Below are 24,545 nucleotides of genomic sequence, written 5' to 3' on the forward strand. Positions count from 1 at the left end.
TGACAGAGTGAGACCCTGCCGAGAGAGAGAAAGAGAGAGAGAGAGAGGAGGCTTTATATGTGTTCATGTGTTTTTCAGTTAAATGGTTAACCAAAAGGCCCTTTTTTCCTCTCATCACTGTTGCTGAAAAACTTTCTAAAGGTAGTATTTTCCTCCTTATTTCAATAAGGTTTTTGTGCCAAAGATGTCAGCCTTAAAAAATGTTGGAACTTGTAGGATTTCGGTAATCACTCTACAGGCCACTTCTAATAGTCTCTATTATTGCCACTGAATATACATATTAAGCTTGAAATACGGCTTTTAAGATACGCCTCAAGCTGGGCGCAGTGACTCACACCTGTAATCCCAGCATTTTGGGAGGCCGAGGTGGGGGGATCACTTGAGGTCAGGAGTTCAAGACCAGCCCGCTCAACTTGGTGAAACCCCGTCTTTACTGAAAATACAAAAATTAGCCTGGTGTGGTGGCGGGTACCTGTAGTCCCACCTACCCGGGAGGCAGAGGTTTCAGTGAACTGAGATCACACCACTGTACTCCAGCCTGGGCAACAAAGTGAGCCTCCATCTCAAAAAAAAAGATATGCCTTAAAATGTCTTGATATTGCTTCATTCAGTCTGCTTTGTGGGCCCACTGTGATAGGGAGATGAGACAGTCCTCGTGCTCAAGGTCCTCATTGTTTGTAGGGAGACAGCAAAACAGATAGTGTTTTGAGAAATAATCTGCTGAGGGGGCATGGTTAGAGAAGCTTCCAATAGGGCAGATAAAATTCTAAACACATTTCCTGAGGTATATTGTGTATTTCTCTAAACTGATGCCAGAGACTGGGTTCCTGAGTAGAAGTGTACCACCTGAGACAAGAAATCTTCACTTGCTGGTAAAGAGCTTGGATCAGAATCTGGCAGACCTGGATCTGAATTCCATCAGCTCTGCTGTTTACTACCTGCAACTTGAAAAAGTTTTATACATACTCTGTACCTCAGTTTTACAAATGGAGATGAGATTGAAGTGCTTTAATTTGTGAGGGTTGTGTACATGAAATCACTTGTGTAAAGTGTTTAGTGCAGTGCTGGGTATGTGTTGAATGTTCCACAGGTATGTATTCTTGTTATTTTTCAGGTGAAAGTATACAACCATGTGTTGTAGGATAAAGCTTTCCAAACCCGTTGGTATTATTGCTTTGAAATCTTGTGTTTCAAATATATGTTGGAACACAGGGATCTTTGAGGAACCGAATGAATTTTGACTTTTCTCCTTTCTTTATCTGTAGTTCCATAATATTTCTCCTTAGAGTGTCCAGATCAACCTCATGATATTCCACTGGTTAATGTGTCTTTCTCTCTCCTTCGAGTTCAAATATGGTTTAACTGGGAGGAACTGTTCTATGTATAGATGCATACGCACATTATGAAATCACTGTTTTGGGACTGCAACTGTAATTTCCAGTGTCCTTGTGATATCTTCTATCGAATGTCAACTGGTAGCCATAATTTGTTTGTTGGTACATCTTTATAAAATACCATAATTAGTTTTATAACTGTCTTGTATAGATAAATCCATAGAGAATGAGTATGTATATATAGATATGTGTATTTTAAGATTTTATAGGTTATTACAGTTCCTTGTTTTATTTACACATAAGGAAACAAATATTCTTTTTTTATATACTGGTGGTAAATCTCTGATTTTTTTAATTGTAGTTTCTTTCAAGATGGCTTGAAAACAGCTGATAAATTGAAACAGTACATTGAAAAACTGGCTGCTGATTTATATAATGTAAGTTCTTTATAAAATACATGCAATTTAACTTGCTTTCATGGATAAGTATCAGTAATTTTGAAATCTGTATTAGAAAGGTGTTAAAAGCAGAAAAGATTAAATGATATGTCTGCACAGACCCTAGGGCAGATAACCCTTCAGTTTAAGTCAGAGAAGTCATCAATGGTCAAATACTCCAGAGTCCTTCTGGGGCCATAAGAGGATCAGTGAGGGGAGTATGTAGCCATCAGTTCCAGATGGTTCTCCATTTACGATTCAGTTAGCATCACATTTCAGTGTTCCTTGGTCAGCAGTTGCAGAAAGAATGTATGATTGTGGAAGGATAAAAATTGACTCTGAATAGACAGGTTTATAGGGGTTTTGGGGTTTTTGTTTTTTGTTTGTTTGTTTGTTTTTCAGACAGAGTCTCACTCTGTCACCCAGGCTGGAGTACAGTGTGCGATCTCGGCTCACTGCAATCTCCTCCGCCTTCTGGGCTCAAGCGATTCTCGTGCCTCAGCCTTTTGGTAGAGATGGGGTTTCACTGTGTTGCCCAGACTGGTCTTGAACTTCTGAACTCAAGTGATCCACCTGCCTTGGGGTCCCAAAGTGCTGGAATTATAAGCGTGAGCCACCACGCCTTTCATTTATAAGGGTTTTTGTTTGTTTTTGCACATTTTATATTATCTCTCTTTTTTTAGTGTCTAGGTCTAAATGTATATATTAGAAATGGTAAAGTTGTTGCCCAGAAATCATTTGGTGGTAAATAAAAGCATATATATTATAAGTATGAGTAGATATCCTCAAATAAAGTTTTAGAATTACAAATAGTGCCTTTTATATAACTTTAAAAATGCATAGCTCTGTATTTTTTTCTGATTTTCTTTTAGTAGTTAACATGGTTCAGGTTACAGTTAAGTCCCAAGTGGTTAAAAAAGCAGCACCGATCCCTTGTGCGCATTTCATGCTGTGTAAACTTTGATGTATGCATTGGCCCATTAGACTTCTGCTCATTCTTAGGATTCTCTCCTGGACCATTTAATCACATCAAGGTATTTTCATTACCACCCTTGGAAAAACCAGAAGCAAATAATCTCAATGATATTTCTTAAGCTGTTTAGAATAGTACTTCAGAGTTAACTGTCTAGCTTGGATACGTTATTTAATAAGAATGCATGTTACGTTATTCACTAATTTCAAAACCCACTGGTACTTTTATAAGATGAGAAATCTCATATTAAAAATGAGACAATGTAAAGGACTTTTAGTAAGAAAACCAACTATATAATAGACTTGTTTGATGAGTGGTATTTTTGTATAAATTAAACTCTGCCTATAAAAGTGTAAATGGTAAGTAATAGAAGTAATTTTTTTTTCATAGATAAAACAGACCCAGGATGAAGAAAAGAAACAGCTAACTGCACTCCGAGACTTAATAAAATCCTCTCTTCAACTTGATCAGAAAGAAGTAAGTGGTTTACATGTTTATAACAGGGCTAACAGTGTAAGGTAAGGCTGCTTGTAATACCCTTTGCGTTTCCTGATCTGCAAGACAGGCACAGTGATATATAATATAAAAGTATGTAAGCCCCATGTAGAAACTCTGTTTTAGTTCCTTTTCCTTCCTTGTAGGAAAGATGTTCTGGGTGTCCAATTCCATGACTCTGGATTTTTTTTCTTCTTTTTTCTTTACTTTTTTGAGACAGAATCTCATGCTGTCATCCAGGCTAGAGTGCAGGGGGCACAATTATGGCTCACTGCAGCCTCGACCTCAAGCATTCCTTCTACCTCAGCCTCCCGGGTAGCTGGGACTACAGGCACATGCCACCACACCTGGATAATTTTTGTATTTTTTGTAGAGATGGAGTTTGACCATGTTACCTTGGCTGGTCTTGAACTGCTGTACTCAAGCAATTCTCCCACCTCAGCCTCCCAAAATTCTGAAATTACAGACATGAACCACTGTGTCCAGCCCCATGACTATAGATTTTCAATCCTAGTTTTGAAGACATGCACTTTCAGAGTGTATGCCGAAACATAGTTAGTACATTCTACAACTGTCCTCTTTAGACCACTTCTGTCTTTCTGGGCAGCCAAAACAGGCATGCCTCATTTGCCAGGGAAATATTTTGATGCAGAATCCTATAGAAGCTTTGCCCCTTAATTAGGAAATTTGAGGTGAGATGGTCCTTGGATATTGAAAGAGTATAGAATGCATGGTAGAGGCTGGATGATTGCAGTACAGATCCTTAATTATAAATATCATTTGTTCAAACATTTCCCTAACACCTACTGTGTTCCAGGCACAGTTCTAGGTACCAAGCTTTAGTCCCTTCCATCCAGGAGCTCATTATCTAGTCAGCTGTATGAACAATCCATCATGCCTAAAGTGGTGTTGATGCTATTAGAGATACATTGGAAGGTGACTGCAGCCAAAGACAGAAACCTAAAAGACCCAGAGATGGAAAACTCACCAGCATATTCAAGGGGCTGCAGACATTTTGGGGCAGGGTGGGTGGAGGAGTCAGAAATACAGTTTCTGAGGTAAAAACTCAGACCTGACTATGGAGGACCTTGGGTGTTGCACTAAGGGACATAGACTTCATGATAAGGACAAATTAAATAGTAAGCACAATTTGTTTTCTGGGAGAAATTAAAAACGTGCCTGTTTTTGTTATGAAATTATTACGGGTTAAATTTAAGAGCAGTGGCTCACTCCTGTAATCCAAATCCACCTTGGAGGCCAAGGTGGGAGGATCACTTGAACCCAGGAGTTTGAGACCAGCCTAGGCAACAAAGTAAGACCCTGTCTCTACAAAAAATTTTGAAAAATTAGCCACGCATGGTGGCATGTGCCTGTAGTCCCAGCTACTAGGGAAGCTGAGGTGGAAGAATCCCTTGAGTCCAGGAAGTGGAGGCTGCAGTAAGCTGTATTTGTGTCACTGCACTCCAGCCTGGGCAATGGAGCAAGACCCTGCCTCAAACAAACAAACAAAAAAAAATTAAGAGCAATATTTAATAGCAATAACATGAAATATAACATTTTTATAGTTAGTTTTTAAATACTATCGCACAACAATAGCAAGTTCACTTATTTTAATTTCTAAAATTTCTGAAAGGGGTTTATGAGTCTAAAACAAAGCAACTCCCATAAAACATGGGAAGCCCTGCACTAGTGACACTAATCTTTTAAAGCAACCCTGAAGGTTTTCTTTATTGAGTGAATATAAGCCTCTGTTTTTCTGGTTCTCCAAATTCAGTTTTTGTAGATGCATTGGGGATTGGTGAAGTGAGAGAAATCTATAGCACTGTAACACTAGGCATCTGCTAACCTGTGGAGTAGGCAGAGTGGCCAGGAACATCTGTGTACGCTAAGGCAATTTCTGCATCCATGTCATTCAGAGTCTCAGGCAGTGACTGCACCTGTGGTTTGAGGCCTCTGACTATGATTTACGAGAACTTCCAAGTATTAGACCCCCAGTAGACTTCGGACTGAAACACAGATATGCCATGCTCTTTGAAGGTGCTTATTACTGACAAATAAATCTTAGGAGAAACGTGGTCTCTTTGAATGATTTTTCAGTGTAAGAGCATTAAAAAGACCCAGGTAGAAGGGAGTACAGGGTGGTAGATTTCAGTCTTGGGAGAAAATTGTGAGGTTTTTTGGGGGGGTTTTTTGTTTATTGTTGTTTTACTTACTGGTATGTACTTAACGACTCCCCACCTTTGTTTTGTCACACAGTATTAACTTTCCTACATATGGAAGCTTTCTTGAAAAATAAAGAGGAGGACTATTAACAACCCGTTTTTGTTTTGCATGGAGACATAAGTATTCTGCTCATGGTAGCTAAAGAACGAAGTTCCATATAAGCCAAAGGAATGTGTACATGATGAAATGCACATGATTTGATTTAATCCCACCCCAGATTAATAAATGATGAGTTTTCATTAGTACCTTGTCCACAGAGTTTTACAAGTAATAAATTGATCTTTCACAACATGCCTATTCCTTTCTCATGCTGTTTATCATCACTCATTGCAGAACATGTTTAGAAGGTAATGATTTTTCATGACTGAGATTAAATGTGAGAGGCGACCATCCACAGAGAAGTTCTGACCATGGTACTATTTGAAAAGAATGTCAAGTAATCTTAAAGATTAACTGAGGAATCAAAAGCACCCAACAAATCATTTAGCCTGCTCACCCCCACCGGGTTCTAACTTGGCTCCATTAAAGGAAGTTCCAAGAATTTTAGTTGTAAATAGGATCCCCGGAATTTTGGTAAACTCATTTTATTTTCTATTCTTAAGTTTTTGTTGTCTTAGCAATAAATGTTCTATGAAATTATATTAAGTTTTTATAATAGCTTAATCTACAAAAGAACTATTTGCTACATAACTGTTTTTAGAGTTGAAAGTAGGTTTTTGTTTTGGGTTTTTTTTTAGACAAAGTCTCTGTCACCCAGACTGGAGTGCAGAAGTGCAGATCTCACTCACTGCAGCCTCTGCTTCCCAGGTTCAAGTGATTCTCGTGCCTCAGCTTCCCAAGTAGCTGGGACTATAGGCATGTGCCACCTTGGCTGGCTAATTTTTATATTTTTAGCAGAGACGGGTTTTCACCATGTTGGCCAGGCTGGTCTCGAACTCCTCAAGTGACCTCAAGTGATCTGCCCACTTCAGCCTCCCAAAGTGCTGTGATTACAGGCATGAGCTACTGCGCCTGGCCTGAAAGTATTTTAAATGGTGATAAGTCATATTTAGGATATACAGAATTACTCCAAAAATTACACCTTTTTTGTTTGAGTTCACTTATGGACTCTCTTAAAACCCCATCACATTATGGTTTGCAAGTTTGACAGATTCTGTGTTTCTGTTTTACTCATGTCACAGTATCTGTCATGTAGCCTGGTACCGGAAAACTATTCAAATACTTAGAAAAATGAAACAGAAGGAATCTTTTGCCCACTCCATTCGTACCTTGCATTAGAAATTTTAGGCTTCTGTAGTAGAGGTTTAGTTTTAAATTGGATACCAGAAACATTTATAGCCCCATTAAATCAATGAGTGTGTAATTGCTTGTACTTTTAAAAGATTTGAGACTCTACCTCTTAATAATACATTTTATACATTAATAAGGTTTTCAAATAAGAAAGTGATTTGTCTGTACTGCTAATAGAGAATAGGAAATTAAAAAGATTTTAAGTTCATTGTTTATGTTTTATATTTTTGCCCAAATGAGTTTTTCTTTTTCCTGAATACATAATTTCTGTTACGCTATCAAAGGATTCAGAACCTATTTCATTCCTTCAATTTGTGTCAGTTTTTAAATTGTTATTAATGTTAATAAATCTCCAGTATCTACTTTCTCAGAAAAGAAAATCCTCTTTTCATTTGTCTAGAGTGCCCTGCTTAGCAAGCTGAATGGCCATCATTTCTCAAAGTGCACAAATAATAATTGGTGTGACTTTATTAAACCATGAAACTCATTCATAGTTAATTTAGGATTGTTGATACTAAACTTCTGAAACATACTGCTTCCTTCCTGCTCAGTTTAATGAGGTCAAAGCCTGGAGTTTAGCCACTTTATTCATCTTTAAAAGCATATTAGTTTGATGTAAAGCAAGGCCCATTCAATCTAAGAGTTTGTTATTCAGAATTTAAGGTTTACTTAAGCTAGTAATAAATATGTAAGGAATGTCTTAATGGTAAATTTACAGAATATAATCGTTTTTATAAGTTGTTATCATCTGAATCCTTGTATAAAAGAAGTATTTTTATTTTTTAAACTTAGTGTTTTATTTTAAAGGTTAGCAAAGGTTAAGATTAGAGATACATAGTTGCTTATTTATGATTGCATACCTAGTAGTGATACATCCATTTTTGTTTTTGTTTTTTTGTTTCCTGCCACATGTGGGAGCCATTCTCTGATGGAGGAAAGGCGTGAAAGGCTTGAGAGAGATCTCTTTGTCACAGGCCTTTGCCAGCTCCAATATAATACATGTGACAGTGTTAGGCCCATTTGAAAACTTAACAAATGTGCCAAAAAGAAAACTACCATGAGAGATACATAGTTTTAAAGCATTCGGACAGACCTAGGAATTACATGGGCAGATGAAGAGAAGTCTAGTTCCGTAACAAGGGTTCCAAGGAAGGTGGTTGTGAGTGAACACCAGTATACAGGGAGATTTTAGATTTTGTTTTTAATGTTTCTAGGAGATACAGATAGGGCAGAGATCCCTGACTCCAAATTCATAATTGAGTAATTTTCATGTGATTTTGTTGGATTAAAGCAGAAAGCCCTGTGGATTTCTTTAATCCCTGCCTCTTGTTTTGTCCCATGCCTCAGTTCCCTGCATTATGAACACACTGCTGCCTCTCTTAAAAAAGAAAAAAAAATCCTATTACTACTGTTGTTACTGAGGACTGTTGCTGGAGGTATTGGTAGGGGAGGGCTTCTCTTCTTGCTTGTCTGAGATTTAGTACAGTCCCTCAGTCCTACCTCCATTTAGAAAGTGTGAGAATATCTTTTAGGGAGGACTTAGTGAACCACATTACTATGGAATGCAAGACTATAGGCCCTGATTAAAAGTGAACATTTAGGTCAGGCATGGTGCTCACACCTGTAATCCCAGCACCCTGGAAGGCCAAAGCAGGAGAATTGCTTGTGTCCAGGAGTTCAAGACCAGCCTGGACAACACAGTGAAACGCCATCCCTACAAAAAAGCAAAAATTAGCCCGACAAGGTAGCACACACCTGTAGTCCCAGCTACTCAGAAGGCTGAGGTGAGAGAGTCATTTCAGTTTGGAAGGTTGAGGCTGCAGTGAGCTGTGATCACACTATTGCGTTCAGCCTGGGCAACAAAGCAAGACCCTGTCTCAAAAATATACATATATATTTTTAAAAAGGAAATATTTAGGGAGAATTTTGCAAGAAAATCCTAGATTCAGGTCCATGTCCCATCTCTCCCAAATGATTAATCTTGTCCAATTAAAGGTTTCATATGGAGGGAATCTGGCCCGTTATAAATAGAGAAATTATTCAAATAGAACATAACTCAAGTTTGTAACCTCTTTAATGTGAGCCAGCTGGCCTGGTTAAGTGTACGGTAAGCTCCCAGTAACCTACACAAGAGAGCAGGACAGTGATATGGTGAGAGTGTGAGCATCCATGTCAAAGCCAGGGCTTATGTTGTATACTCAGGATCCTTAATACCTGGCTTTTAGGAAGTATTCAGGACATGCTTTTGAACACAGAATCTATCATGTATAGAATAGCCTTACAAAGGTACATTGTCCTAGAGATTTTCCTTTGACTATTACTTACGTTAATTTTGCATCACTGAACATACATTACTTGGTCCAAAAAGATCCTGAGTGTCAGAAAGAAGCCATCCTGGCCTTAAAGATATTATGTACACAAGTCAGTAAATAGCCAGTGGTTGGTTCAGCTTACCTCGACACTATCACATTTCAGGTGTTGTTTATGAACTGGATATATTTAAGTTCTTTTCCCTTGGGGAAAAAATAAAAAAATAAAGAAGTCCTGCTGCAATTTTTGGCTGTTACTAGATTTTCTGAATAATTCATTTTGGGTTTCACTGAAGTATTGATTCTCTATACATACGCATTTGAGGTTTGTCATCCATTTTATCTTGGTAAAATATGTGTGTGCCTGATGTTCGTCTGTTTAGCCATGTTTCTGTTCTCACGCCATATGACCTGAAATAAAACCTGATAAATACAGACTTTTGATTGTCCTATCACCCAAAGTTTATCCTGAATCTAGAGGTGTATGTGTTTTCTGGTATTACCTTTACAGTGATGTTTTCTGTGTACATTATATAAAATGCTTAAATTATGGATAACATTTTCAATGAAATTAACTATATTTTCAAATGCTCTGCCTTTTTTCTCTGTTGCTTTTGCCCTTCCTGATCGAAGTCTAGGAGAGTAAGTCAATACTTTTTATGAGAATATATTGTCTTACTTGTATGTCTAAAGACCGTGTTCTCATTCCGCAGTTCAACGTTGTTGATTTTATTTCTTACATTTTCAAAATGTAATGGCTGTTTCTAGTCATGTAGTCTTTAGAAACTATGGTTAAGTATCAGTGAAGTGCTAATAATAAATCAACCTTTTTTGCATCTGTGTTGTTGGTTTGGCCCTTGTCACCCTCCACGACATCATACACTTTCACTGCTGTAGAATTGTCTTAATTTTAAAAATGTGGTTATAGGTATATTTTACAGAGCACTAATTACAAAACGAGAAACATAATAATTGTTAAAACCTCACTTAGAAGTTTCCCCTTTTATTTGGGGGTATTTTGGCAGAATGTGTAAAGGGAGAAAGGTATAGCCTAAGGGAAGAACATGTTTGGGTTGCATGGACTTTATTTTGTGGTCCACTTCACTTTTTCGAGTCCCTTCTGTGTTTGCCTCTGCTGCTAGTATAAACTGGATTCAGTCTTACAGTAGTCTGTCTACCAGTGCATTGTCTTGTTTGAAGTCAGTTCAGAGTAGAGCTGGGTTTTGAACTAGAAATCAGAGACCCAGACCCCAGCTCTGCCTCGGACTTGCTTTGTGACTCTAGCAAGTGCTTAGCTGCCCTGTTTCCTCCTCTAAAATAAAGGCAAGGAGCTGGCAGATCTTAAAGTTCCATAATTCCCTTAGACCCAGACCAGTGCCAAAGACCCAGTGGCAGAAGAGAGTCAAAGATGTGAGAATTGTCTCCAGTTTTTGTTTAATCTGTGGTTTTTCTTTCCTAGGATTCTCAGAGCCGGCAAGGAGGATACAGCATGCATCAGCTCCAGGGCAATAAGGAATATGGCAGTGAAAAGAAAGGGTACCTACTAAAGAAAAGTGATGGGTATGTATGAGCCCAGCCCAGTGTCTCAGTGTGTGATTAACCTAGAAAAGGTTTCCAGCCTCTCATATAGGGAAACACACTTACTTAACATTTTGTAATACACTAGCTGCGGACCTTTAGCACACTGGTGTTCTTCAAGTAAGTCTGAGATTTAACCAACTCTCTTTAGAAGAAACAGTAATTGCTCTGTGGCCCCTAAATGGCACTTCTGACTTGTAACGAGCAATTATAGGAAGGCAGCTACTGAGTAGCACATGCAGCAGGCGAGTGCTGACCTCATACCCACCCACCTCTCTGCTGTTTTTGTTTTGTTTTGTTTTGTTTTTTGTTTTTTGTTTTTTGTTTTTTTGAAACGGAGTCTCACTCTGTTGCCCAGGCTGGAGTGCAGTGGCACAATCTTGTCTCACTGAAAGCTTCGCCTCCCAGGTTCACACCATTCTCCTGCCTCAGCCTCCCGTGTAGCTGGGACTACAGGCGCCCGCCACCGCGCCCGGCTAATTTTTTGTAGTTTTACTAGAGACAGGGTTTCACCATGTTAGCCAGGATGGTCTCAATCTCCTGACCTCGTGATCCATCCACCTCAGCCTCCCAAAGTGCTGGGATTACAGGCGTGAGCCATCACGCCTGGCCCCTCTCCGCTTTTATTCACTACAGTTTTCTCTGCCTGGTTGCCCACCAGGCCACCCAACCTTGGGTGTCACCCTTGAGTCCTCTTTTGCCTCTTATATTATAGCCAATCTGGCAAAAGCCATTCTGTTTTTAACTGTGAAAGTAATATACTCTTGCCATCCCCACAGCCCCTGCTCTAGGGTGAGCTGCTGCTGCCATCTCTCTTGGAGCATTCAGCAGCCTCCTAACTGGTCTCTTTGTATCAATCATTCTTCTTTTTCTGCAGTTCACCTTCATACAACAGTTAGAGTAGTCTTTTAAAAATCATAAAGCACATGATGTCATTCGCCTGCATAAAATACTCCAGTGGCTTCCCTTTACATATAGCATCTCAACCCTTCCTTCCTGTCCCGCCTCATCTTGTTCTATCTTCTCCCCGATCCTGCCACATGAGGCTTCTTTTCTGTTGCTTAAACAAATGATTCTGCTTCATAATAAGTGCATAAGTAGAATCTTCATTATTCCCTTTAATAGTTGTCTTTTTGGAAGGAGGGGACAGGGGACAGGATCTTGCTCTGTCTTCCAAGCTGGAGTACAGTGGCACTATCACAGCTCACTGCAGCCTCCCAACTCCTGGGCACAAGTGATTATACCACCTCAGCCTCCTGAGTAGCTGGGACTACAGGCACATGCCACCATGCTTGGCTGATTTTTTTTTTTTTTTTTTTAATGTAGACAGGGTGCCCCTTTGTTGCCCAGGCTGGTCTTGAACTCCTGGCCTCAAGAAATTCTCCCACCTTGGTCCCCCGCAGTGTTGAGATTACAGGCATGACTCACTGTGCCTGGCCTGTTGTCATTGTTTTTTTAAAAGAAAGCTCCTTGTTTTCTGATTACTTGTGGATATGTACTCCTTGGTTTAATCTGAGACATGTACATTTTTTATTGTAATTTTTTGTTAAAATTATAAATATTTCTCTTCTGAATTTCTGGGGTCATTGACTGTTTTGCTTATTATTCATGCATTCAACAGAGATATTTTGAGTCCTACTGTATGTCTAGGACTCACTCTTCTAGGCCCTACAAAGATGGAGCATACAGCATTGAACAAAAGAAAATCTGGTCCTGATAGAGCTGACATTCTAAGGAAGAAAAGAGACAAAAAATACTCAATATATGGTAGATCAGATGGTAATTAGTGCTATGGAGAAAGATCAAGCAAGAGATGCAGGTGGTGTGAGGGATGGCAGTGGTTCTTGCTATCATACAGGTGGTTAGGGAAAACTTTATTGAGTTGATGTTTGAGCAAAGGAAGTGAGAGAAATCTACGTAGATACTTGGGAGAAGATGGAGAGTCAGGAGCATGCATCTCATGGTGACAAATACCTGAGAGTTCAGTGTAGCTAGAGTAGTGAGCAAGCCAGGAGGTCATAGGAGTTAAGGTCAGAGGGACAGGGAACCACTCTGTGAGATGAGGAATCATTAGAGGGTTTTGAGCAGAAGAGTGACATAATCCAACATGTTTTGGAAGGTTCTCTCTGACTTCCAAGCAAAGCACAGTCATGGAGGGTGAAAGCACAGAAACAAGGAGACCAGTTAGAGGGAGGGCTGCCTCAGAAACCTAGATGGGAGCTGATGGTGAGGCCAGGGGAACTGCAGAAGAGAGGGTAAGAAGTGGTCAATTGTGGATAATGGAGGTAGGGCCAACAGGACTTGCTGATATGGGGTGCAGAGAAAGAAAAGCATCCCTAGTACAGCATCTGGCTCATTGTAGAATCAGTTAGCTTAATCCTGCTGTGAAAGTAAAAGGAGAAAAGAAATACCAGCTAACAATTCACAGCTTAAAACTGGGCTCTAGAATAGTGACCAAATGCTAGTCCAAACTGCATGAGATCAAGTGTACATAAATTGTAAATTCCATAGTTTATCTTGCTGAAAAGCCTCAGGCTCAGCTCCTTGTCCTTCCCTGACCATCTGTGGTATAGACATCTCTTGGAAATGTGGTGACCTGTTGTTCTATCATCAAACGGAAAGTTAATATTGTGTTCCGTTACGAGCAACAGTGTACTATTACATATCTACTGAAGTGAAAGTATAAAAGTCATTTTTTAACACTGCTCAACCGAAATCACAATGTCCTTCTTGAAATTAGAATTGCCTAATTTTAAGTGAAGCGGTTACAATCTGTATATCCAAGGAAGATCAACAGTCTTTTCGTAAGTGTTGTGTAGTTCAACCCTAAAGTGTTCAAGTAAATTATCATCTTGAGAGCCCCTGTGTATGCCAGCCACGTGCCCAAGTACCTGCTCACTCATCTCATTTAACACCTTTTACAGAGAGATTAAATAATTTGACTGAGATCAAACAGACAGTAAGTATGAACACCCAAATTTGAACTGGGTCTTCTGACTTAATGCCAGGGTTATCTCCCCTTTGTTTTTCAAAGGGACCGCTGCTGCTGTTGATCACTCTAAGGATATGCAAGACATTAACTGGCACAAATTCACCCCCTTGACTTTTGGTCTCTTCCTTCATGTACTCATTCCACACACATATATGAAATACTCTGGTGTATGAGGCAGCCTGCTAGAGGTGAAACATAAATGAGATATGGTCCTCACCCTCACTTTGACTGCAGTCTGTTGGAAAGAGATACAGACAGAGCTCCTGGATCATAGAGTTGGAAAGGAGGTTGGAAGTCAAGTGGTTCCACCTCCTTAATAATTGCACAGATAGCAAAGATGAGCACTAATAACTGGGAGTTGCTTGTGACTTCTGTGGAAGAGTAAAAAATTGAAATGCTTATACATGAAAACAGACTCATTTGCAAACAGTGACCACTGATATGTTCTGTGATTTTTCTCTAAAGTATTATTTGCATTAGTAATTTTTGACCCTAGCTTTGGAATGCTCTTTATTACTTAAAGGATTATTACACAATTTGAAAAACAATTTAAAATTTTAAAAAATAATTTTTAAAAACTTTATGGACCAGAGGCAATTATTGAGAGGCAAAGGAGCAATTGCTTTATTATATTTTCTCATTATATATACAAAGGTGGGTGTTACTGTCTTCGTAATACAGAAAAGGAAAGTGAGTCTCCAAGAAGTCAAATAACATGGGCAAAGTCACATAACTAGAGATCGTGCTGAGATCAAAGCTCAAGTGATCTGGCATCAAAGTTGGAACTATTTATACGAGACCATTTTCTAGTAGAATTTTCTTTTCTGGAATTGTAAGATTCTAGCATGGCGTAATCAGTAATTGTGTGTGGCACTGTCTGTGAGCACCAGATGGCATGAGTTCTTGGTATGTCCATTCAGGAGCTATGCAGACTGGAGCATTTGTAAAGCTTTCATTACAGAGCAGGGGAGATCACAGTAATTCAGTCTAGTCCATGGAAGTCTTGGGAATAGAAGCTATCAAAATGTTCACAAAGATCAGGTGCTGGCTGGGTGCGGTGGCTCATGCCTATAATCACAACGCTTTAGGAGGCCGAGACAGGCGGATCACTTGAGCCCACCAGCCTGGGCGACATGGCAAAACCCTATCTCTACAAAATTTAGCCAGGCGTAGTGCACATGCCTATAGACCCAGCGACTCAGGAGGCCAAGGTGGGAGGATCGCTTGAGCCTAGGAGGTCAAGGCTACAGTGAGCCATGATCACACCACTGCACTCTAGCCCGGGTTACAAAGTGACACCCTGTCTCTCATGCACAAAAAAAGATCAGGCAGTACTGCTCTCAGCTGTGCCAGGAGATATCTCAAGATTGTTCCCTTTCCTCTGGCAATCTGAAAGTTCCTCAGTCACAATCTCTGTCAACCCAGAATAATGCTTCTGTGTTACTTTCCTTGGCTTTATTAGCAGCACAAGAGAAGGGTTTGTGTGTGTGTGTGTGTGTGTGTGTGTGTGTGTGTGTGTGTGTGTGTGTATTGTGCTTCCATAATATACATGTGTAAGTAAAACTAACGAGTAAAGACTTAATAAAATGGATAAACTGAGGCTTTAAACTATTCCTGAAGGTTGAATAGTTTGATTGTTGAATTGAGTGGTATTTAGGATGACACTGGTTTTGGCTTAAGTGTGTACAAGGATGCCTCACCTATGTTAGCAGGCTCTTGTGAGAGTAAGATGGATGCAAAACTCCTTGCAGAGAGTTAGTCACGTTAACCAAATGTGGCTCTGATTAGTTGAGAGATGCTGCCTCTAATCAGACATTTCCTTGGTCAGTACTTCTAGAAGAAAGTATGTGATTTAGCTCTAATTTGAGGATGGTTTATCAATTAGTAGTTAAATTACCTCCCGAGCAAGGCTAGCATTTTGAATACAGTATGTTCAATTTGCATTTGGTTAGATGGTGTCAAATTCCTACTTCCCTCTATGAAGCATGCTTTAGAACAAACTGTGCTTCTAGTAGTTAAATACACAGTATTATTTGTGTTTAGAGATGGTTTTAAATTTGTGTTGTGGCAGCTTTCTTAGAGAACTAATTTAAGAAGGAAAAGAAAAATACAAGATGGTACTGTTTTAAATGCCTGGGAAAGCTACAGTGGTCTCCTGATGTCATTTGTTTCCACGGCAACAGAAGGCCTTCAAAACTTTCTTCCAGCCTAGGGAATCACTGTTCCCTGCCCGTTTCTTCTTATCTGATGGAAGTAGTCTCAACTAGTGCATTTGCACCTACCTGCACTGACGCAGATCTGCCACACATGCAGTCTTTTGCCTGTGCCTGGAGCTTCACACACACACAACTCTTCCAAGTTTGAATTAGTTCTCTTCGGCTTTTTTTACCCTTCAATATCATCAAATCACATTTTTCAAAATGTGTATCACTTGTAACTATTTGGGAATGGTTTGGTCACCATTTACTTCCCTATGCAAATCATGAACAGTTTTCGCTTGGGGCTCTGAGGCACCATTCTGTCTCTGGAAGATGCCTAAAGGGATGGTGTATGAGTTACCAAAAATGATGATGATGCATTCTTGAGCCCTGGCTAAGCTCGTCCTGTACATACTGAGGCAGTTCACCCCCCTCCCTCCTTGCATGGCAGACTTCTTGAGTTACTTTAATTTTACTTTTTATTTTTTGTAGATATGGGATCTCCCTATGTTGCCCAGGCTGGTCTTCAACTTCTAGGCTCAAGCAGTCCTCCCACCTCAGCCTCCCAGAGTGCTGGGATTACGGGCATGAGCCACCGTGCCCAGCCACTTTCTTAATTTTTAAAACTCAATTATTAATAACAGAAGTAATTGAACACTCTTATGAAAGATTGACAGATATGGTTGAAAACTACTTATTAACACCACCCCTAACAGGTTTGGGTCTCCTTCATAGAGAGGAGTTATTATGATATCAGTGTACTACCTGTAATTCATTGACTGAGTCTCCTGCGGTTAGATTATTATTGTTTCTATTTCCCATTTTTACTGTCCAAAGCAGTGCTACTACCGGTCATGGTGGCTCACACCTGTAATTTCAGCACCCTGGGAAGGCGAGGCAGGCAGATCGCTTGAGCCCAGGAGTTTGAGACCATTCTGGGCAACACGGCAAAACCTTGTCTCTACAAAAAAATATAAAAATTAGCCAGGCATGGTGGGGTGTGCCTGTGGTCCCAGGTACTCTGGAGGTTGAGGTGGGAGGATCAGATGAGCCTGGGAGGTCAAGGCTGCAGTGAGCTGTGATTGTGCCACTGTACTCTAGCCTCCAGAGCAAGAACCTGTCTCTATATATATATGTGTGTGTGTGTGTGTGTGTGTATATATATGTCTTTAAAAAGCAGCACTGGCCGGGCGCAGTGGCTCACACCTGTAATCTCAGCACTTTGGGAGGCCAAGGCTGGTGGATCACAAGGTCAGGAGTTCGAGACCAGCCTGGCCAAGATGGTGAAACCCCATCTCTACTACCAGTACAAAACTTAGCCAGGCGCAATGCCAGGAGCCTGTAATCCCAGCTACTCAGGAGACTGAGGTAGGAGAATCACTTGAACCCGGGAGACAAGGTTGCAGTGAGCCAAGATCATGCCACTGCACCATTCTAGCTTGGGCAACAGAGCAAGACTCCGTCTCAAAAAAAATTTAAAAAGCAGTGCTGTAATGAGCATCCTTGTACATGGCTACCTGTGTGAATTACCTTCCACCTGGGATAATAAAAGGCAACCAGGATTTTGTTTTGGGGGTTGGATTTTTTGGTTTGGGGAAGTTATTTTGTAGTTATTATTATGTATCATACTGTATCCTTGCATGTCCCAGAGTGAATCAGTTACTATATCTAGTTGTGTTTGACTTCCTCCTTAGGATCCGGAAAGTATGGCAGAGGAGGAAGTGTTCTGTCAAGAATGGGATTCTGACTATCTCACACGCCACAGTAAGTATGTTTCTTAATTTACCCTGCCCATTGTTAGGTTTTCTGGCCTCGTAGGCCAGAAAGCAAACACGATTATGTACTCAGCAGTAAAAATTTGCGCAAATACATTTATGCATTTGGGTCAGATCTTTGCCGATAATCCTTTACCAAAAAAAAAAAAGGTTTTGTCTTGTCCTGTGGTGGTCGGCATCATTCTTTGGCATCACTAGACACTTGTATTTTTACTCTCTCAAAATGAGTAAGGTATTTTGATTTTGTAATCTTACTTTTGGGAAATATTGGTTGTTCTGAAAAACCCAGGTTTTTGAATTATAAAGATGACAGAGGCTGTTCCTTGCATGTAAAAATAATGTAGGAAACATAACAGTAGATGTAAAAACCTTGGTGGTAGTCAAAGAAGCACACAGTAAGTTTTGCCCTTTTTAAACCAACAGAAAACTCTTTTCAATTCTTAAAAATGCAGAGATTGTAGTGGAAAATGTACCAAGCGGGAATGAAAATGGCAAAGTATATGCCAAGACTTTTTTAATATGCTTGCTGTTTAACCCAGTAATCTCAGTTTTGATTTTAAAAACTCATTAAATTACAGTATGCTGTGCCAAGTGATGTCCTTGGGGCACTGCTTAATGAATTGCCAACAGAATAGTGGAAATGAGAGATGAGTGTTTATTATGTTGGCAATTTTGTATGACTTACAGCTGACTTTAGATATCTATCAGGCAGGAAAGGAAGTACCACTTACCTTCATAAACTTTATTTCACTTAATCCTCCCGACACCCCATGTGGTATGATAACCTTCATTTTACAGATGAAGAAACTGAAGCGCAAAGAACAACTATAATTTGGCTAGTAACTCACAGAATTGGAAGTTCAAACTCGGGTGTCTGTCTGACATTAGTCCTTGTGGCCCTTCTGTCTCTTCCTGCAGAAACCATCATCTTACTACACTGTAAACGCCCCCTTGGGCACCTGCCTAGTCCTGTTCTTCTTTCTGTCTTCAGCCTCTCACACAAAACTTGACATACAGAAGGCTCTTAGTACACTCTTGTGGCCCAGTCCTTTGTGGTAAATGACTGCCCACATCTTAAAGATTGTTGTCCTTTATGAAACTTGAGCAGCTGCATCATTTCTGTCCCTTGCCCCTCGCAGCACACTTTCAGTGATTCTTCGGAGGAATTCCTCAGAGGTCTTCAATTACCCTCAAACAGCCCAGCTGAGATTTTTAGCTGTCATGCCAGTTGTGTCCGGCTACCCATCTGATATCAGAAATACTGTCCACGGACTTGGATCTGTCTGTAATTATGATTAAGGCTGTCTAACAATGATTCATTTCTTCAGCAATCTTTTTTTTTTTTTTTGAGATGGAGTCTTGCTCTTTCGCCCAGGCTGGAGTGCAGTGGCACAATCTTGGCTCACTGCAACCTCCATCTCCCGGGTTCAAGCTATTCTCCTGCCTCAGCCTCCTGAGTAGCTGGGACTACAGGTGCCTGCCACCACACCTGGCTAATTTTTGTATTTTTAGTAGAGACAGGGTTTCATCATATTGGCCAGGCTGGTCTCAAATTCCTGACCTTGTGATCTGCCCGCTTCGGCCTTGCAAAGTGCTGAGATTACAGGCGTGAGCCACCACGCCCAGCCCTTCTTCAGCAATCTTTTGTTAAGCTTCCATTCTGCCATGTTCTGGCGTAGGCATCAAAGATGCATGAATGAAAAATTAGATAATTTTTACTTTCTTATATTTAATTCCATATACAGTCACCTGTGCATACCAGAGTGAACATTTCTGATCCTTTGGCTGTGTAGATGGTGAGTTTTTAGTCAGTTACCATCTTTTTGTTTTGTTTTGTTTTGTTTTAAGACAGGGTCTGGCTCTGTCACCCAGGCTGGAATGCAGTAGCAATGATCTTGGCTTACTGCAACCTCTGCATCCTGGGCCCAAGCCATCCTCCCATCTCAGCCTCCTAAGCAGCTGGGAATACAGGCACACTTCACCACGCCCAGCTAATTTTGGTATTTTTTTGTGGAGACAGGGGTTTTGCTATGTTGCCCAGGCTGGTCTCGAACTCCTGGGCTTAAGTGATCCACCCACCTCGGCCTCCCAAAGTGCTGGGATTACAGGCATGAGCCACTGCACCTGGCCAGAGTTACCATGTGTACCCTAACTCTCTACCTTCTGCTGCACAGCTCTCCCCTTGGATTTGTCAGGCTGTAACAGTCCTCACTAGGCATTTTGAGAAGTTATATAATGGCTTTATCATGTTGTATCTGTTTGCTTTTCTTAGGAATCTGCTGTGGGAGGCAGTGCAGAGTGATGGGAGATAATATAGTTGATGAAGTGAATCAGTGGCACTGCTTAGTAGTTATATGACCTTGGGAAATGTACTAAAAATAAAATAAGTTCCCTTTCGCCTCCTGTTTTTATTCCTGCCAAAACACGTTGTTATGGCCAAACGAACTGTTTATATGCATTCTTAAGGCTCGAATTAACAAGTCTCACATCACCCACTTTGTTTAGTGGCTAAGATAATGGACTATGGCATCTGTCTGATTTGAGTCTAAATGCCAACTTTGCCATTTATTTTGTGACCTTGAGAAAAATATTTAACGCATAAAGATTATATGAGGATTCAGTGAGATGACATGCCATGTGTGGCCATTCTGTTAACAGTTATTAGTGCTGTCACTGTTAGTTTATTGGATGTTGCTGACAATACTGAAATCTGTTGACAAGCAGACCCTCCTGCTACAAACATCAGCACTCTCCTGCCCCCAGAGCAGCCTGGAGGGAAATGGCTTACTCTCCTAACTTCTGATTCTCTCCTGCTGTTTTTGCTATTCTATTCCCCACTTTTCATTGGCTTTGGCCCAGACCTTTTTTGCTGCCAGTTACATCACTCATAATCACATTGCTGCTCCCACAAAAAGGTCTCTAGCCAGTTTTAGCTGGCTTTTCCTGACTTTGCAAACACCATTGATTAGAATTAGGTTGAAAATCAAGGCCAGCAGTTTTCTGAGAAAAACATAAAGGGCTTCTTTGAAAAAGTGGGGAGAAGAGCCTTTGTTGTCAGAAAACTTGAGGTGTTTGGGACACATGAAAATTCTTTGGTTTGAAGGCCGTCATCAGTGTCACCTTTGCAAATTGTTCTTATCAAAGTGATTCAGGAGAGGGCCAAGTACTCATTTAGATTAATGGTGCAGGGTTTGTTGGCTTGGCCACCCAAGCAAGGTCTGCACCAGAGGTGATTCATCTCCCCAGCTTACTATTCTAAGGAGAAATACGTTTCTGTGTACACCTGAAAAATTGGCAGCCCATCCTTAGAAGATTTCATTCATAAATTCTTTGCTTTTCGTGTATCTGTTAAGACATAAGTTTTTTTTACTGACTATTCAAAGTAATGCAGCACTGTGGGAACCAAATTCAGTGTGAATATCTGAATTTGCTATAACAGTAGTAATATTAATGATAGCAGCTTCCAACTATGAACTATCTAGTATGTTCTAAACGTAGTATAAGATGCTTTCATTTCAAAATACCAGTTCCAGCAAATCTTTGGCAAACATTTCACTTAGCCTCAGGCCAGGCATGGTGGCTCATGCTCAATTTGGGAGGCTGAGACAGGTGGATCACTTGAGCCCAGGAGTTCGAGACCAGCCTGGGCAACATGGTGAAACCCCATCTCTACAAAAAAAAAAAAGGGCAAAAATTAGCTGAGCATGATGGTGTACACCTGTAGTCCCAGCTACTTGGGAGGCTGTGAAGTGGAAGGATTGCTTGAACCTGGGAGGCAGAGGCCGCAGTGAGCCAAGATTGCACCACTGCACTCCAACTTGGGCGACAGAGCCAAGCCCTGTCTCAAGAAAACAATTTTTTAGTCAGCCTCAAAACTTAAGTATAAAGCTTATATGAAGCCACTAAACTGCTTTAATTTCTATAGTTTTGAATTATTTGCTTTTTCTAACTAAAAGCATTATAATATAAATAAATATCATAAAACAAATTACAACAGAAAGTATAGGAATTATAGTTGACATATTTATTGTAGTAATCTTGAAAAATCAATTTCAAAAATATAAGCAGCTATGTTCTTCAAAAACCCTGCTCCCTGAATTTATTAACCACAGTGTCACATTCTGTTTAAATAATGGGTTGTAAAAAGAAAGAGAACTACCATTTGTGGAGCACTTAGAATGCACCCTGCACTTCATCTTCAAGATGGCCCTACAAGATAGGATCACGATCTTCATTTCCCACCATACTGGAAGTTCCTAGGAGGCAGGGACCTCATCTTACTCAGCTTTGAATTTTCAATACCTAACATATTGCCTGACATGTACTTAGTGCTCAGTGAATACTTTTCTAATGAGACTGCATTTTATAGTTGAAGCTCAGAGAGGTTAAATCTCATGCTAAGGGTCATGAAGTTTGTAAATAGCTGGACCAGTTTTCCAGGCTTAAAGCCTATACTCTTTCTCCTGTATCATAGGGTTTTTTTCCTCAGATGCCAGATTGTTGTTAGGTCTTTGAAAGTTTCGTGAATAACAGTTCTTTGCAGTGGAACTCCTTACCTTGGCCTTACCTTGATACTCCTTGAATTAGTCAGGGGTCTTAGGGTAGAGAAGGCTGTAAGGGATTCCAGGAAGGGAGGAGGAGGGGTACTAGTCATGAAGATAATGCAAGTATTCTAAGAATTTATATTTGAATCTGAAACTGCCTAAATAATGTATTACATCTTTCAGATGTCTTCAGATGCCCTTATGATTAACACTTACAGCAATTATTAAATTTATAGTCACTTTTTTCTCAATCAGCCAACACCAACAGTATTTTTAATAGCCCACAGAAGTTCATTAAGGTCTGGTGTTTTACTCAAAAGGGTTGGAAATCCAGCTGGCCTCTTTAGATGTTCCACCTCTTAGGTGGATAATGTGTGTGTGTCCACCTGCTTGATGGGCTGATCATTTTAAACAGAGGGAGAGTTAGACCTCATCCTTTTGAGTCCATCTGCAGTAAATGCCCATTCAGCATCTTATTGTATGTGCCTTTTATTAAGCTACTTAACTCATACTACTCATTTGTAAAACAGAATAACTGTACCTGTCTTCCATGTTGTGAGAATTAAGTAAGATGATGCATTTAAAACTTTGTAGAACCTGGACCTCAATAAGTGTTCCTTAAACTTAGTAGCTGTTGTCATCTCAGGGAGCTGAGGTAGGGTTACAGCATATGAAACCCTGGAGCCAGACTGCCTAGACTTGAATTTCAACCCTGACACTGAATCTCTAGTGAGGATTTTCCATCTAAATAAAATGGGGCTATTAATAAGGCCTAATTCGTAAGTGATTGTAAAGATTAAATGAGTTTATTGATTGTAAATAATTAGAACAGAATGTAGGGCAGAATTAGTGCTCAATAAATGTCAGCTATTATTATTACTACTTCTCTAATGTGTAACTATTTCCATTTTAAACTGTGGTTTATTGGAATTCTTTTTTTTTTTTTTTTTTTTGAGACAGCATTTCCCTTTGTTGCCCAGGCTGGAGTGCAGTGGCACCATCTTGGCTCACTGGGCTCAAGCAATTCTCATGTCACAGCCTCCTGAGTAGCTCAGACTACAGACATGCGCCGCTCACAGCCAGCTAATTTTTTAGTAGAGATGGGGTTTCACCACGTTGGCCTGGCTGGTCTGGAATTCCTGACTTCAAGTGATCCGCCCACCTCAGCTTCCCAAAGTTCTGGGATTACAGACGTGAGCTGCTGCACCTGGCCGTTGGAATTCTTTTGTATTGCTATTTTCATTACTGCTCAGTGTACTTTACAGAGCCCATTTGGGGTACCTCTTCTCTCATAGAAATTTAATTTCTGCCTGTTAGGGATTAACAGCAGCTCTGTCACCTCCATGGCATTTCACTAAAGCAAGAATTGGATGTGTCTCTTCTCCCTTTCCTTTGGATCTTTGGATCTAAAGTCAGTTGTTCTATTGCCCTATCCAGAGCCCTGAAGATAACATTCAGCTGCCAGGGCTTTAAAAGAAGCACTGAAAGCATATACAGGAAACAGGAAGAGACCTGCAAAATGGATTGCTCTCTTCTTTGCAATGTATTCAGTAACCTTGTTTTCTGTGACTGACCTTCAGAGCTGTCCTGGGCTGTCCTCTGATTCCACATCTTTACCCTCATTGTCACTAAAAAGAGAATGAGAATATTTTTCTTCCCTCCAGCAGATTAGAAAACAGCACTGTCAGTTGTAAAAGGGTGAACTTTGGAACCAGTTAAACCCAGGCTCAAACCCCTGAAAAAAAACTGTAGGACCTTGGATAAGTAACTTAAGCCTTTGGAGCCTTGTTTTTCCTCAGATATAAAATGGGCATAATTTACCCATAACTTTTTTTTTTTTTTTTTTTTTTTTTTGAGACGGAGTCTCACTCTGTCACCCAGGCTAGAGTGCAGTGGTGCAATCTCGGCTCACTGAAAGCTCCACCTCCCAGGTTCACACCATCCTCCTTTCTCAGCCTCCCAAGTAGCTGGGAATACAGGCACCCGCCACCACGCCTGGCTAATTTTTTGTATTTTTAGTAGAGTCGGGGTTTCACTATGTTAGCCAGGATGGTCTCGATCTTCTGACATCGTGATCCGCCCACTTCGGCCTCCCAAAGTGCTGGGATTACAGGTGTGAGCCACCGCGTCCTGCCCATTAAAATTTTTTTATTCCTTTCTAGGCTAGGTACTATTGAAGCAGTGATGAATTAGTGGCCCCTGCTCTCCTGGAGCTTGGAATAAACAAAGGATAAGTCCCATAAAAGAAGTGAGCAGCAGGTTGTAATGGAAAACAAAGCAGCTACTTTAGTGTCGTCAGGGAAGGCTTTTCTGATAGTTTAGCATAAAGCTAGGCAAGGAGCAGCCCCACTAGAGGGAAGAGAATGGGCCAAAATCACGAGACTGGACAGTATGTTC

At 40.4% G+C, this 24,545-nt stretch overlaps 1 protein-coding gene and 1 non-coding gene across 4 annotated transcripts in view; one reads left to right on the forward strand and one right to left on the reverse strand.

Moving 5' to 3' along the window:
- The window catches only part of LOC105492844 (ArfGAP with SH3 domain, ankyrin repeat and PH domain 1), a 395,792-nt gene that overhangs the window by 269,085 nt on the left and 102,162 nt on the right, over positions 1-24,545 (forward strand). For all 3 annotated transcript variants that reach the window (XM_024796318.2, XM_071067822.1, XM_071067823.1), the window contains 4 exons: positions 1,696-1,771; positions 3,135-3,221; positions 10,521-10,621; positions 17,524-17,593. In XM_024796318.2, coding sequence (XP_024652086.2) covers positions 1,696-1,771; positions 3,135-3,221; positions 10,521-10,621; positions 17,524-17,593 — 334 coding nt within the window. The remainder of the gene's footprint in view (positions 1-1,695; positions 1,772-3,134; positions 3,222-10,520; positions 10,622-17,523; positions 17,594-24,545) is intronic.
- LOC112428660 (small nucleolar RNA SNORA12) lies at positions 7,660-7,815 on the reverse strand. The gene has a single exon (XR_003020718.1). It is a non-coding gene; the product is annotated as a small nucleolar RNA SNORA12 (small nucleolar RNA).

This window comes from Macaca nemestrina, chromosome 8 (assembly GCF_043159975.1).
Source record: "Macaca nemestrina isolate mMacNem1 chromosome 8, mMacNem.hap1, whole genome shotgun sequence".
In the NCBI taxonomy this organism is placed as follows: domain Eukaryota; kingdom Metazoa; phylum Chordata; class Mammalia; order Primates; family Cercopithecidae; genus Macaca; species Macaca nemestrina.